Source organism: Myotis myotis, unplaced genomic scaffold (genome assembly GCF_014108235.1).
Source record: "Myotis myotis isolate mMyoMyo1 unplaced genomic scaffold, mMyoMyo1.p scaffold_m19_p_9, whole genome shotgun sequence".
Lineage (NCBI taxonomy): Eukaryota > Metazoa > Chordata > Mammalia > Chiroptera > Vespertilionidae > Myotis > Myotis myotis.
In genome coordinates, this window is record NW_023416401.1 from 40,422,064 (window position 1) to 40,436,923 (window position 14,860).

At 45.5% G+C, this 14,860-nt stretch overlaps 1 protein-coding gene across 2 annotated transcripts; it reads right to left on the bottom strand.

Moving 5' to 3' along the window:
* Positions 1-693: 693 nt before the first annotated feature.
* On the bottom strand, positions 694-14,469 carry RBFA (ribosome binding factor A). Of its 2 annotated transcripts, XM_036322873.1 has the most exons (8): positions 14,242-14,469; positions 10,734-10,776; positions 8,647-8,748; positions 8,364-8,540; positions 7,415-7,527; positions 3,768-3,852; positions 1,756-1,829; positions 694-1,311 (listed from the first exon to the last, which is right to left on the bottom strand). In XM_036322873.1, exons 1-8 carry the CDS (start codon positions 14,400-14,402, stop codon positions 921-923), a joined length of 1,146 nt encoding a protein of 381 aa, XP_036178766.1. In that variant the 5' UTR covers positions 14,403-14,469; the 3' UTR covers positions 694-920. The 2 variants fall into 2 exon arrangements, with proteins under 2 accessions (XP_036178766.1, XP_036178767.1); XM_036322874.1 differs by lacking the exon at positions 8,647-8,748.
* Positions 14,470-14,860: the final 391 nt, after the last annotated feature.

Below are 14,860 nucleotides of genomic sequence, written 5' to 3' on the forward strand. Positions count from 1 at the left end.
CTGATTACCTAAATGATTACCTAAAAATCATTTTACTTTCCCCAACAGCTCCTTACTCGTGCCTGAACAATACTCATCTGACCTCTTTTCTTTCTCTGAAAGGCACATCACAGCCATCTTACACTTAGGAAAACTAGACAGCACTTTACCACCCTGCTTGGGGCCATTTTTAAACAGTGAAATCGCCATCAAAGACACAAAATCGTGGAAAATGTGGCACTAGTGAACCTCGAAAAGCAGTTGTTTACAGTATGAGAGGAAACAAGAAGGTAGAGCTTTGCCTTGTCTGAACTTAACTAAGATGTGTGCATTGCATGATTCCAATTTTCATCTCTCTGGGCATATCTAAGAATGACTGTGAAAATGCCCCAAGTATTGATTTTGGGGTTACAAAGAAATTTTAGTGAACCCTGGCCAGTGTGGCTCAAATGTTGGATGCTATCCCATGCACAAAAAGGTTGCCAGTTTGATTCCTGGTCAGGGCACATACATGGGTTGCAGGCTCAATCCCGGTCTGGGGTGTGCGGAGGCAGCCAATCAATGTTGCACTCTCACATCAATGCTTCTCTCTCTCTTTTTTTTCCCTCTCCCCCTTCCTCTCTGAAAATTAATTTAAAATCTTTAAAAAAAGAAATTTTAATGAGTAGGGAAACCTAAAAATATGGAGTCCGCAAATAATGAGGATCAACCTTATTGTCATCAATCTAAAAGGTTTTTATGCACTTTCCACAGGCCATCTTACTTTCCACAGTACCAGTAATAGCAGGGCTGGGAGAGGTAACTGGTGTAACTCAGCTGCACATCCTACAAAGGCTTTCCTGTGAAAAACTAGAAATGACTGTGCTTCTCAAAGTAGAATTTCCATCAGGTACAGAGTTGAAGCCTCACACCCACACCCTTTGTGATCATTAACAGTCACCTCAGTCCTTTCTGTCACCTCCTCTCTCTGCCTTCAGTTCCTGCTCTGCTTCTCGGAGCTCCCACTCCTGTACTGGGGTGAACTCCCCCTGAAGGGCCCCATCATCGTCCAGGTCGTCTTCACTCACCAACCCCCACGGATAGTTCTTGGGGGAGAGATCATCGTCCACACGAGGTTTGGCCTTCTTCTTCCTTGTCATTTGCCTTGTCAGCTCAGCCACCTGCTCTGGCCCCAGCCATGCTGGGCTCTCGCCCCTGTGTCCTTTCTCTTTCCTCTTCTTGTACTCCATGATCTGCTTGTTGAGAGCCTCATGATCAATCCCATACAGACTCGAGTGCACGGCAGGGCCCAGGGCATCACATGGCGATGGAGCATCTGGGGCCTCAGGGTCCCTGGAAGGGAGAAGCACAGATGAAGCGCCAGAGCAACTTCATGGGAGCTCCTGGGCTAGTGCTTCACCTTCCCACACCCACGGCCTCTGAACTGTCCTAAGGTCTACCTAATGGAAACTGTGGAGGATAGGACAGTGAGTTTTGGTTTTGGCACTCTCCAGCCCAGGACCACTCAACCAGCACTCTTGGTGCCTGTGTGGCACAGGCCTCGACAATTCTGATGCAGCCATTTGCATGGTCATTAGACACATTTTCATTCTCCCTCCCCCCAATTAAACATGCCCAGCACACTAGGCCATATTTGGGGCCGTTTCTTGATGCAAACTTAGTTCATTCTATTATTGGTACAGTGGCACCTTGGCCTCACCAGGTCCTACCAGAGCTGCTGCAGGCCACTCACACCTTGCATCTGCCCAAGAACTGGCACACGTCCACATGTATCACCTGAAGTCACTTTGTGTGAGGTCTTCTTGTTCATCAGGGGGTCCAAAATCAGCAACTGCCAGTAACCGATCCACCTGGAAAAGAACAGAAGGCAGTTCAGCAACCACACCCGCAGTGCTGCGTCAGAGCTGCGTGCACCCTGCACTGGGCCATAGGCCTTCCGGGTGCACTTTACGTCACTTCTTACAGCAATACTTTCCCAAAGACGAGACCATACAATAGCCAGTGCTTTCAAACACCTATTATTTTAACAATCACATTTTCTTTGATGATGAACAGTTTTTAAAAACCATTGAAACTTGTAAATGTTAGTAAAATTTACTAACAACAATTGGATATTAATTGAATTATGTAAGTAACATTTACTGTTTTGTAAAATGCTTGTTTTGCCACAGGATTTGTGCTTGGGGAAAAAGCCGGCCAGCACCAAGTCAGCCTTCCTGGGGCAGTGTCCGCTCTAGTGCAAGCCCAGACAGCCCGTCACTCTGCAGCAACAGAAAGCAGTGTCACCCAGGGACTCCGATAAAAATTATAAATGTACAAAGAAGCAGAACCAGGAGTTAAATTAGTGCACAGAAAACACCAGAAATAAGATTGACACAACAAAGACAAACTGGGAGAAAAGACTCCCAACACACACTCTGACAGGAACTTGGACCAGACATATAACTAATCTGTACAACCTGAAGATAAGCAGAAATAAAAACAAGCAGGACTGGCCCTGGCCAGTGTGGCTCAGTTAGTTAAGCATCATCCCATGCACCAAAAGGTCACTGGTTCAATTCCTGGTCAGGACACATGCCTGGGTTGTGGTTTGATCCCCGGTTGGGGTATGTATGGAAGGCAACTGGTTGATGTTTCTCTGTCTCTCCCTCTCTCTCTCTCTCTGAAATCAATAAGAACATATCCTTGAGTGAGGATTAATAATAATCTATCTATATAAAAGCCTAAGTTACTGTTCGACCAGTAGCTATGATGCGCAATGTCCACCAGGGGGCAGACGCTCAATGCACAAGCATGGAAACATGGGACAGACTGATGAATCCCAGGGGGGAGGAGTTAGGGGAGGGGGGGAAGAGATTAACCAAAGATCTTATATGTATACTAGAGGCCTCGTGCACAGATTCGTACACTTGTGGGGTCCCTTGGCCTGGCTTGCACCCTCTCGCAATTTGGGACCCCTTGGGGGATGTCAGACTGTTGGTTTCAGCCTGATCCCCACAAGCCAGGCCAAGGGACTCCACCAGGGCATGAATCCGCAACAGTAATAATAACCATAGGTGGATTGCAATCCAGGAAATGAGAGAAAACGGTATGCACAGGAGGGTAGCTCTGGCTGCCTCAAGTTTATAAATCAAGAACTGGAGATTTGGTTCACTAGTTGAGTTACAGAGATAAGCATTAAAAAAATATTAAAGCCCAGGCCCGGCTGGTGTTGCTCAGTAGTTGAGCTTCAACCTATGAACCAGGAGGTCACGGTTCCATTCCTGGTCAGGGCACATGCCTAGGTTACAGGCTCGATCCCCAGTAGGGGCAGTGCAGGAGGCAGCTAATCAATGGTTCTCTCTCATCATTTGTATTTCTATCCCTCTCTCCCTTTCCCTTCCTCTCTGAAATCAATAAAAACGTATTTAAAAAAAATTAAAGCCCTAGCTGGGTGGCTAACGAAGTGTCATCTCGTATACTGAAAGGCTGCAGGTTCAATTCCTAGTCAGAGCGTGTACAGGAGGCAACAGATCGATGTTTATCTCACATCAATGTTTTCTTATCTTTCCCTTCCTCTCCCTCTAAAATCAATAAAAACATATCCTGGGGTGAGTATTAAAAAGAAAAAAATTAGAACCAGAAAATAAGGTTACATCTGGTGACTCAGGCTGGGAATGAGCATGGGAGTTTGCCTTTTCATTTGTACCCTTTCAAGTATTATTTTGGTAAACGGTAAGCATTACCTTTTTAGAAACCTCACCTATGTAAAAGTTTACTTCATAAAGTCTATGATTTAAAGGCCTCACCTCAGCTAGAGCTGCATGCTGTTTGTCCTGAACAAACACTATTGGTGGCATGTTCCTCAGAGTCTGCTGGGACAGCAAAAGATGCCTGGAGAGAGACAATGCAGATTAGTGCTGTGGCAGGTGACATTTACAGGAGAGGTGTGAGAGTGCCAGAAACAAAAATACGTGATAATCTCACAAAGACATAAGAAATAAGATTTGCTTATCACATTATTCAAAAATGAAAATGTCAGCCCACAAAGGTCTTTAGCCAAATGCACATTACAAAAGGGATAAGAAATCACCACAACTGTTTTTAATTCTCTAAATGCAATTATTTATTGAGATCCCTGTAAATAAACTGACCTAAACTTAGAGGCCCTTGCCCTAGCGGTTTGGCTCAGTGGATAGAACGTCGGCTTGCAGAGCAAAGGGTCCCGGATTTGAATCCAGTCAAGGGCACATACCTTGGTTGCAGGTTCCTCCCCAGCCCAAGCCCTGACCGGGGCTCGTGCAGGAGGCAACCAATTGATGTGTTTCTCTCACATCAAATGTTTCTGTCTGTCTTTCCCTCTCTCTTCTACTCTTTCTAAAAAAATCCATGGAAAAATATCCTTGGGTGAAGACTATAACAAAAATATAATAAACCTAGATGCCCTCCTGGGCATCCCTTTGGCCTTGGCCTCCAAGGTTGGTCACTAACCACCCATCCATGTTTCATCCTCTATCCAATGGACATGCATTGTCAACGACACCAACACAGTCCCCAACCACCCAGATGTCACACAGAAGTGATCGCTGTATTATTCAGTCATGCAACAAGCCGATAAAAGGTAAATAAGGGTGCAAATATCCAGTGAAAATGTGGCTATGACGTAAAGTGTATTTACTCAGTGACAGCCGATCTAGGTACACAGTTATGAAAAAACCTTTACACAAAACCCTGGCTGATCAGAGTTGGGAAAACATTATGCTTAACTAAATTTTCTTAACTACCTAAAAATCAATTAGAAAACAATACTGTTATCTCAACACTTGTTGGAAATTTCTCACTTTCTTGTTTCTGTTAAATGTAAAAATCAAATTAACTGACCATTCTTTAGTACACACCTTTACAGACTCTTAGGGATCACTGTGACAGGTGTCAGTGATCACCATGCAAGAGAGCTACACAGATGATGTGAAAATACCAGCTCCTTGTACAACTCTGACTTCTCAACATCTGCCTCCTTCTCCTGGCAACACAGGATGCTATATGGTGAGAGGTGAGAGCCACAGAGAAAGCAGGGGGAAGCAGGAAGGAGGGATTCCAATTCTGAGTGCTGGTTGGGTGGGTTTCTGGACTTTTTATAAGCCTAAAGAGAAAACTGAATAACTTCTTTATTATCACCCAGCTCACCAGTTCTCAAAACTTCAGGATTCCTTTACACTAAAAACATTACTGAGGACCCCAAAGATCTTTTGTTTATATGGGTTATATTCATCAATATTTACCATACTAGGAATTAAAATAAAAAATTTAAAAATATGTATTTATTAATTCATTTAAAGTAAACCCACTAGGCCCCTGACCAGTTTGGTTAGAGTCATCTGGTAAGTCATGCAGGTTCAATCCCTGGTCAGGGCACATACAAGAATCAACCAATGAATGCATAAGTGCGACAACAAATCGATGTTTCTCTCTTTCTCTTTCTCTCCCTCTCTCTCAAAAGCAATAAATAAATTAAAAATAAAGTAAACCCACCAAACATTCACATAGACATTTTTAATGGGCAATAACTGTTATTTTCCAAAAATAATTACTGAAAAGAGTGGCAATGTATTACAGTTGCAAATTTCTTTAATGCCCCGCTTAACGAAAAAACAGTTGGATTCTCATATTTGCATCTGCATTCAATCTGTTCTGATGTTATTTTGGTTGAAATATAAGAAGAAAATCTGGCCCCGCATAGATTTGTTACTGAAAAATGGAGGACTATATGAACACCCTTAAGAAAAATGTGGATCTTTTTGATACTAAACAAAAACTCAACACATGATCGTTTTTTAAAGGTCAGTTGCAATGTGGAATCGGAAACCAATGAACATGCCTCACTGTCACACTAAACTCCCTGGTCTCTCTTGGACTCTGACCTTTCCCTACGCGTGGTTCTGTAACCTCACACGCACTGGTCATCTGGAAACACTGGGTCAGCAAGTGACGCAGATTTTTGGAAGGTTGACTGACACATTTCACCACACAACACTGCCCTTGTTGGCATCACCACCAATCTCATCAGTACTTAACAGTATTTAATGGAAAGCTGTCAAACTCGCAGCGGTAGTTATGCTTTCTAAAATTCTGATTTTTACTTCAAAGCCTGAATTTTATCATTGGCAACAGGTATGGTCAGTTGATTTCCCTGCAGTGACAGGTTCATTTGGCCCATTTGCAGAAAGTGTCTGTTAAATACCCAAATCTCAAAAACTGTAGTTGGTTCTCTTGCTCCGTCAAGTGAAAAAGTGTCTACTTCATCACCTGCAGCATTCTTCCCAGGGACAGCCACCCTACCTCAGCACACAGCAGGGGCTCCACACATACTTCCCACCACATACAATACTAAAAAGACAAGTATTCTTGCCCACTCAATGTGGCTCAGCGGTCGACTCATGCACCAAGAGGTCACCATTTGATTCCCAATCAGGGCACATGCCCAGGTTGCGGGCTTGATCCCCAATCAATGTTAAAGTTTCTCTCTCATCAATGTTTCTTTCTATCTCTCTCCCTCTTCCGTCCTCTCTCTGAAATCAGTAAAATAACATAAAAAAAAAAAAAAAAAAAGACATGCACCCAAGGGTCAAAATTTAATAATATTAGTAACTTTTACTTACCCATCAAGGATATTCCCTTTTTTCTTTCTTTTTTTAAAATCCTCAACCAAGGATACTTTTCCATTGATTTTTAGAGAGAGTGGAAGGGAGAGGGGAAGACAGAGAGAGAGAAACATCGATGTTTCACTGGTTGCCTCCTGCACGCACCCCAGCCAGATCGAGCTTGCAACCAAGGCATGTGCCCTTGACTGGAATTGAACCCAGGACCCTTCAGCCTACAGGTTAGCGCTCATGTGAGCATGTGGCATGAAGCTATGATGACTACAGGTCCTCTGGTGGCTTCAGTGCAAATGTCCACACAGTGAAAAAAGAAAATAACATCTTATTATGAAAATAGCTTTAACCTCATGAACCCCCCAAAATATACTGGGGCCCCCTAAGGATCAAAGACCACACACTGAGAAACACTTGCCTAGATTATGGCTTATATGAAAATGTAAATTATACTCTGAAGTTCAAGACAATGCTTCCAGCCCTGACTGGGTAGGGTTAGTTGGAACATCATCCATACACCGAAGGGTTACGGGTTCAATTCCCGGTCAGGGCACCTACCTAGGTTGCAGGCTAGGTCTCCAGTCAGGGTGTGCACACCCAAGAGATCGATATTTCTCTTTCTCTCTCTCTAAAATAAGTAAATAAATAAAAACCACCAAGAAATCCTCGGGTGAGGAAATAAATAAAGAAAGAAAGAAAATGCTTCCAAAATTTCCCTCAAAAGCAAAAATACATCATGAAACAGGCTGGTAAATTCCAGGTGCTGCAAAAGCAAACACACCTGGCAAGCAAAGCATCCTCACCTCATATGTGCTGAGAATCGCTTCAGGGTGTCCTGGGTGTGTGCATTCTGCTCAGCAGAGCCAGTCGTCCTCCAGTACACACGGCAGGCGGAGAAGTCTGAGGTCAAAGACACCTGACACCCCCCCACCCCCAGCAAATCCCTTTCAGTTTAAGTGGGTTTTCCACAAACAATGCACAGGAAATGGAAATTAATGGGATAGCATGTCCACCTCCTGAGATGCTAGTGCTCCAGCTGCACTATCACAAGCCACCATCTCCTGTACACACTCTCAGCTGAGGAAGCGGGGCCAGAAACCGAACCCTCACCTCCCCAACCCCGACCCCACAGCACTCACTGAAAACACCTGAACTGCCACTATTCTCCTCACTACTTCCCTTTGGCTAAACTCACTCTGAGTCAGCGGTTCTCAACCTGTGGGTCACGACCCCTTTGGCGGTCGAACGACCCTTTCATAGGGGTCACCTAAGACCATCCTGCATATCAGATATTTACATGACGATTCATAACAGTAGCAACATGACAGTTATGAAGTAGCAACGAAAATAATTTTATGGTTGGGTCACAACATGAGGAACTGTATTTAAAGGGCCAGAAGGTTGAGAACCACTGCTCTAAGTGGACAGATGGCAGAAGTCACCTCCTTCATCTTTACTCCAAGACAAAGGCAGACCTATCAACTTCTCATCTGACCCACAGGTCTTCGATTGCTCCATGTCATCACACTTTCTGGGCGTCTGACCACACACTTGGTGCTATCTGGTTGGATACCTTCTTTCCCTGATTTCGTACCACAATCATCCCCTCTATCTGTCTTCAGTACTTAAATGGCCACCCTTAGCATCACTTCTACAATCCAAACTAAAGACCTTTGAGTGACCTGGTGCCTTTTTCCCAACGGTTAGGCCAGCAATCCTCAGTCCCATTTCTGTTTGGCCCCGGCAGTCTACCTTGGACAGCTCCACATTCAGGTCGTAGATCTCTTGGCTCACTTCAGGGCTGCACAGCAAATCGCTGAGTGCTTTGTAGAGGAGGCCATTCAGGGCCCTCAGGCGCACGTGGTCTTCCTTCCTGGTTTTCTTTGACGTGCTCTTTGTTAGGAGTTCCAACTTGGATGGCTTGTAAGTCTGCATTAAGAAGAACAGACATGCCGGAACCGGTTTGGCTCAGTGGATAGAGCGTCGGCCTGCGGACTGGGGGGTCCCAGGTTCGATTCCGGTCAAGGGCATGTACCTGGGTTGCGGGCACATCCCCAGCGGGAGATGTGCAGGAGGCGGCTGATCGATGTTTCTCTCCCATCGATGTTTCTAGCTCTCTATCTCTCTCCCTTCCTCTCTGTAAAAAATCAATAAAATATATTTAATAAAAAAAAAAAAAAGAAGAACAGACATTAGATTATACATTAAACTTGTACTAACTTTTTTTTTTTTTTTAAATATATTTTATTGATTTTTTTACAGAGAGGAAGGGAGAGAGATAGGGAGTTAGAAACATCGATGGGAGAGAAACATTGATCAGCCGCCTCCTGCACACCTCCCACTGGGGATGTGCCCGCAGCCCAGGCACATGCCCTTGACCGGAATCGAACCTGGGACCCCTCAGTCCACAGGCCGACGCTCTATCCACTGAGCCAAACCGGTTTCGGCTAAACTTGTACTAACTTACAATAAAGGCAGCTGGGAAGAATTTGAACACCTTGATAAACAAGAAACAAATATTACACTCAACCACCTTAAGATAAGTTTATTTTACAGAGCTGGATTCTTCCAGATTTTACCTAGCATTCCTCCAAGATAAAAATTACTGCCCGGCTCAGTGGTTGAGTGTTGACCTATGAACCAGGTCAGGGTTCAATGCCCAGTCAGGGCACATGCCTGGACTTGATCCCTCTGGTCCCCCAGTGTGAGGCGTGTAGGAGGCAGCCGATCAATGATTCTCTCTCATCATTGATGTTTCTATCTCTCTCTCCCTTTCCCTTCCTCTCTGAAATCAATAAAAATATATTTTAAAGAAAAAAATTACTGCCCTGGCTGGTTTGGCTCAGTGGCTAGAGCACTGGCCTGAGGACTGAAGGATCCTGGGTTCAATTCCGGTCAAGGGCACATGCCCATGTTTCAGGCTCGATCCCAAGCAGGGGGCATGCAGGAAGCAGTCCGTCAATGATTCTTTCTCATTTTTAATGTTTGTATTTCTCTCTCCCTCTCCCTTCCTCTCTGAAATCAATAAAAATATATATATATATATATATTTTTAATATATTTTATTGATTTTTTTACAGAGAGGAAGAGAGAGAGAGATAGAGAGTTAGAAACTTCGATGAGAGAGAAACATCGATCAGCTGCCTCCTGCACATCCCCCACTGGGGAAGTGCCCACAACCCAGGTACATGCCCCCGACCGGAATCGAACCCGGGACCCTCCAGTCCACAGGCCGACGCTCTATCCACTGAGCCAAACCGGTTTCGGCAATAAAAATATATTTTTAAAAAATTACTCCCAGTACATATTTTTCAAGAAAAATTTTTACTGAAATATAATCCACACATAAGATGCTCCCTCTTAACATGTACAATTCAATGGTTTTTAGTATACACAGTTTATTTTTTTCTATCAGTGTCCCCAGAGTCATTAATTACATAAACTTGTGCAATATATCTATATAAATGTGTGTTTTATACACACACATTAAAAACTGAATGGCCCTAGCCAGTTTGGCTCAGTGGATAGAGTGTCAGCCTGTGGACTGAAGGGTCCCAGGTTCGATTCTGGTCAAGAGCACATACCCCGGCCCCTGCTGGCCAAAAAGTGGGTCTCATTGCCACTCGCCGGACTGGGCATCTACAGGGAACCAAGACTCTACAGGAGAAAGAGAACTAGAGCGGGGGGCTCAATAAACTTTGTTTTCCTGTCAAATAAAAAAAAGAGCACATGCCCCGGTTGTGGGCTTGGTCCCCAGTGCGGGGCGTGCAAGAGGCAGCCGATCAACGATTCTCTCTCATCCCTGATGTTTCTATCTCCCACTCCCTCTCCCTTCCTCTCTGAAATCAATAAAAATATATTTAAAAAATAAAATAAAATAAAAACTGAATGGACATTACTATGTCGGAATTTGATTACAGATATGACATTCTGGAAAACTTTCGTGTCAGTAATTTTTTTTGAAGGTCCAAATTCCATATTACCAATTCAACCAGTCCCACCCCTGCAGACCCTGTCCTTCCAACATGGAAATGGAAGAACTGCCAGGCTGGAGCCTTGAGACTTCTGGAACCTCATGCCCATCAAGGCTGTGAAGGTGCTCATTGCTGCTACTCTACTTACCAAGTGAGAGCCCAGGGAAGGGCCTTCATACCAAAACTTCTTTCTATGGTGAGAAAATAAGAATTATGTTAGACACTGATAGTAAATTAGAGAAAAGTTACATATGCTAACTTGAGCTTATGATACCAGAACTATTTCTAAGGAGCTAAACTTAGACACTGATACTATGAGACTGGGAATCTACTGAATTGACAACAACATGGGCTGCGGGGGAGAGAGAGAAGACAGTTTCAATTCAACCTCATAATTTTTTTGTAATGTTTTTACTGATTTTAAAGAGAAAGGAATGGAGAGGGCTATAAAGAAACATCGATGAGAGAGAGAGATAATTCAGCTGCCTCCTGCATGCCCCTCACTAGGGACTAAGCCCACAACCTGGGCATATATCCTGACCAAGAATGGAACCAGGATCTCTTGGTTCATGGGTTGGAAGCTCAACCACTGAACCACATTGGCTGGGCTCAGCCTCGTAATTTTTACTCAGTCTACTTCTAGTTCCAAAGGTAGAGAAAGAGGGTCTTAACAATACACCTCCCCAACTGCACAGGAGCACTGCACTCTACCTGATAAAGCTATCTCCAGGAGGTATAGATGAATGACTGGGGTTGAAAAACTAAGTAAACAGGTGCTTCTCAGTGGTGCAGGGGGAGGTTCCAGATGAGCAAGGAAAGGAAACTAGAATGGTCCATGTGATAGTGAGTTAGAGTTGGAGATTTATATGAATTCAAGTTTCACTTACAACAGATTCAGATGGTGACATACAGAAATGTTTACAGATGGTATATATACATGAGTTAACATAAACTCCTATTTTTTTTTGCTTTGTCAGCTGAAAGAGCCTAAAAGACTGACACCCCAATAGAAATGAACATACTCAGCTCTCAGATCATGGCTTCTAAGGTCATTTTCCATCAAGAGGAACCAGAACTTCTTGGAGAAATGGCTGATTCTAGAACTGAGGCTTCCTATAGTGCCACAAAGTAAGGAAGTGCTAAAAATAACCCTGATCGGTATCTCAGTGGTTAGAGCATTGGCTGGCAGACCTAAGGGTTGCCATTTGAATTCCTGGTCAAGGGCATGTACCTGGGTTGTAGGACCGATCACCAGCCCATGTGGGAGGCAAACAACCGATGAGTCCCTCTCACATCGATATTTCTCTCCCTCTACCTCTTCCCCACCCTCCCTCCCTTCTACTCTCTCTAAAAGTCAATGGAAGAAATGTCCTCGAGTGAGGATTACAAAAACCAAAAAGAATAAAATCCTATATAATAAAAGGCTAATATGCAAATTGTCCCCATGGGTGGGAGTTAGACTGACTGGGAGACACGCGCTGACCACCAGGGAGTGGCAGTGGCAGGCAGCCAAGGGAAGGGAGGCCCCAGCCGGGAGCTGCTAGGGACCCTACCCGTGCATGAATTTCATGCATTAGGCCTCTAGTATGAAATAAAAAATGTAAAAGCCATCACAAACCCCATAATGATTATACCCAGAGGGATATAGGATCCAACTGAAAGAACTTCCAATGGTCAAACTGGAACAAGTTGAGCAAAACAAAGGAGTACTGGAATATAACCTACTAGAGGCCCGATGCATGAAATTCGTGCACTTGGGAGGGGGGGGTCCCTCAGCCAGGCCTGAGCCCTCAGGGGATGTCCGACTGCTGGCTTAGGGGAGCAGGCCTAAGCCAGCAGTCAGACATCCTTAGCACTGCCGCGGAGGTGGGAGAGGCTTCTGCCACTGCTGCTGCGCTCACCAGCTGTGAGCTCGGCTTCTGGCTGAGCGGCGCTCCCCCTGTGGGAGCACACTGACCAGCAATCCTCATTGACCAGCTCCTGCATTGAGCGTCTGCCCCCTGGTGATCAGTGCACATCATAGCAAGCAGTCATTCTGCCATTTTGTCAATTTGCATATTAGTCTTTTATTATATAGGATGAGCCCATACTAACAGGATTCATAAATGTGGAAGAGACACATTACCCATGCAGAATTCCAAATAATTCATGAGCATAACTCCCACTCACGAGTGGGCTGCACAGGGTGACTTTCCCCCAAAGATGACAGTATAGAATGGGTGGTAAGTACCCTTATAGTGGATACATCTAATAGAACAAGCTCAGTCAGTGATCAAAGCTAACGTCAACAGTGATAAACCACGTGACAGCATGTGCCCCAGACAGGATGTTATGTAAATGGCACTTAACCTCTATGGTCTTCCTCCCAAAAACCTATAACTCCAGTATAACCATGAGAAAGACATCACACAAACCACAACAGAGAGGCATCCTACAAATATCTAACCAGTATTTCTTAAAACTGTCAAGGTCTTCAAAAACAGGGGCAGTTTAAGAAACTGCCACAGTTAAGAGATGACAATGACCACGTTACCTGGTCCCTGAATGGGGTACTGGAACAGAAAAAGACACTAGATAAAACCGAAGGAAATGTAAATAATGCATGGACTTTAATTAATAACATGACAATACTGGTTCATTAATTATAACAAATATACCAGACCAATAATGTAAGAAGTTAATACAAGGGTATGGTTTTATGGAAACGCTGTGCCATCTTTGCCAAATTTTCCATAAATCTAAAACTTTTAAAAAGCAGTCTATTAAAACAAAAAATTATCTACCACATATGTCTACAAAAGTGGCATAGGCCGAAACCGGTTTGGCTCAGTGGATAGAGCGTGGGCCTGCGGACTGAAAGGTCCCGGGTTCAATTCCGGTCAAGGGCATGTACCTGGGTTGCAGCACACCCCCAGTAGGAGATGTGCGGGAGGCAGCTGATTGATGTTTCTCTCTCATCGATATTTCTAACTCTCTATCTCTCTCCCTTCCTCTCTGTAAAAAATCAATAAAATATATTTTTTAAAAAGTTGGCATAGGTATTAACATATTTCATTATCTCTATCTCTTACCATAAAAATCTATCCTGACAAACTTTCAAATTTATTTCTCAAATTAAGCCCACCGGCAAGGAAAGCATTAACATGGAAAGAAAATTTTTCATGTTTTTCTAATTTTATTTTCTGATGAAACTACTCTCCTGAAAAACGGTACTGGTAACAAGAATCAACATAAACGTATAATATACATCATTTTGCTTCATACTACCGGCAATTTTTAGAAGACTATTCTCTCAACTGTAAAAGAACAGATAAAAGGGCAGGAAAAACGCAAATGTTAACAAAGTGGAATTGCTGGTGGTCTTTCAATAATCATTCATTTAACGAGCAAAGGCTGCCCTTGCTGAAGGGGTGCCATGGACCCCGCCGTCCGCGGATCCCAGCGTAGTGGGCCCCGTGCCCGCCCCGTGGGCACCGCCGCCCGTCCGTGGACTCCACCCCCCGCCTCGTGGACCCCCGCCATCCCTCCGCGGACCCCAGTCGGGTAGGCACCACCCCATTCCCTGCTGCTCCTTACCGTGAGTGAACCGCTCCCATCCCTCCCCCGCTCCCCCTAACCCCTCCCCCTCCCCCCGCCCCGCACCAGGGACTCCGTACTTGGTTTTCGAGGCAAATTTCTTGAGCAGGTTCTTGCCGCAGGAAACCGGGGAGCCATGCAGGTCTCGGACACCGCCAGGAAGAAGCCCCGACTTGCGGCCGCCGAGTACCGTCCAGAGCCCCGCAGGGTGTCCCCACAGCCCGCGGGCCGCCACCCACATAGCCCCCGAGAGAGCCCTGGGGCAGAGCACCGTGAGGTGCAGCGACGTGGGGCGGGGCGACGTGCAGCAACGCGGGGCGGGGCGACGTGCAGTGGGGCGGGGCGACGTGCAGTGGGGCGGGGCCCCGAGGTCGAATAGGAGGGACGTGAATCCGCGGTTCGGAAAAAGAGGTGGAGCGACTCGGGCGGGGCGAAATGTAAAATGTGGGGCGGGGCTACGTGCACGTGGAGCGACGTGCGTGCGGAGTGGGGCGGGGCGACGTGGGCGGGGCAGGGCCTGGAGGATGGGTAGGCGCGATGAGAAGCGGCGGGGCAGGGAGACGCGAGGTGTGGTGACGCATGTGCGGGGCGGAGTGACGTTGGGTGGGGCGTCGCGGGGCTGGGCGACGCGCGTGTGAAGCGGTGTGGCGTGAGGGGCGGGGCCTAGAGGACGGGTGGGCGGGACTTGAAGAGGTGGGC

Bases quoted from the DNA above. Each gene is read 5' to 3' on its own strand.
- RBFA (XM_036322873.1), bottom strand. From the start codon at position 14,402: ATGTGGGTGGCGGCCCGCGGGCTGTGGGGACACCCTGCGGGGCTCTGG. The intron at 8,749-10,733 runs GTAAGTAGAGTA...GATTTTTTACAG, and splicing joins CTTCCCTGGGCTCTCACTTG to AGAGGAAGGGAGAGAGATAG. The intron at 1,312-1,755 runs GTGATACATGTG...TCTCCCTTCCAG, and splicing joins CTCACACAAAGTGACTTCAG to GGACCCTGAGGCCCCAGATG.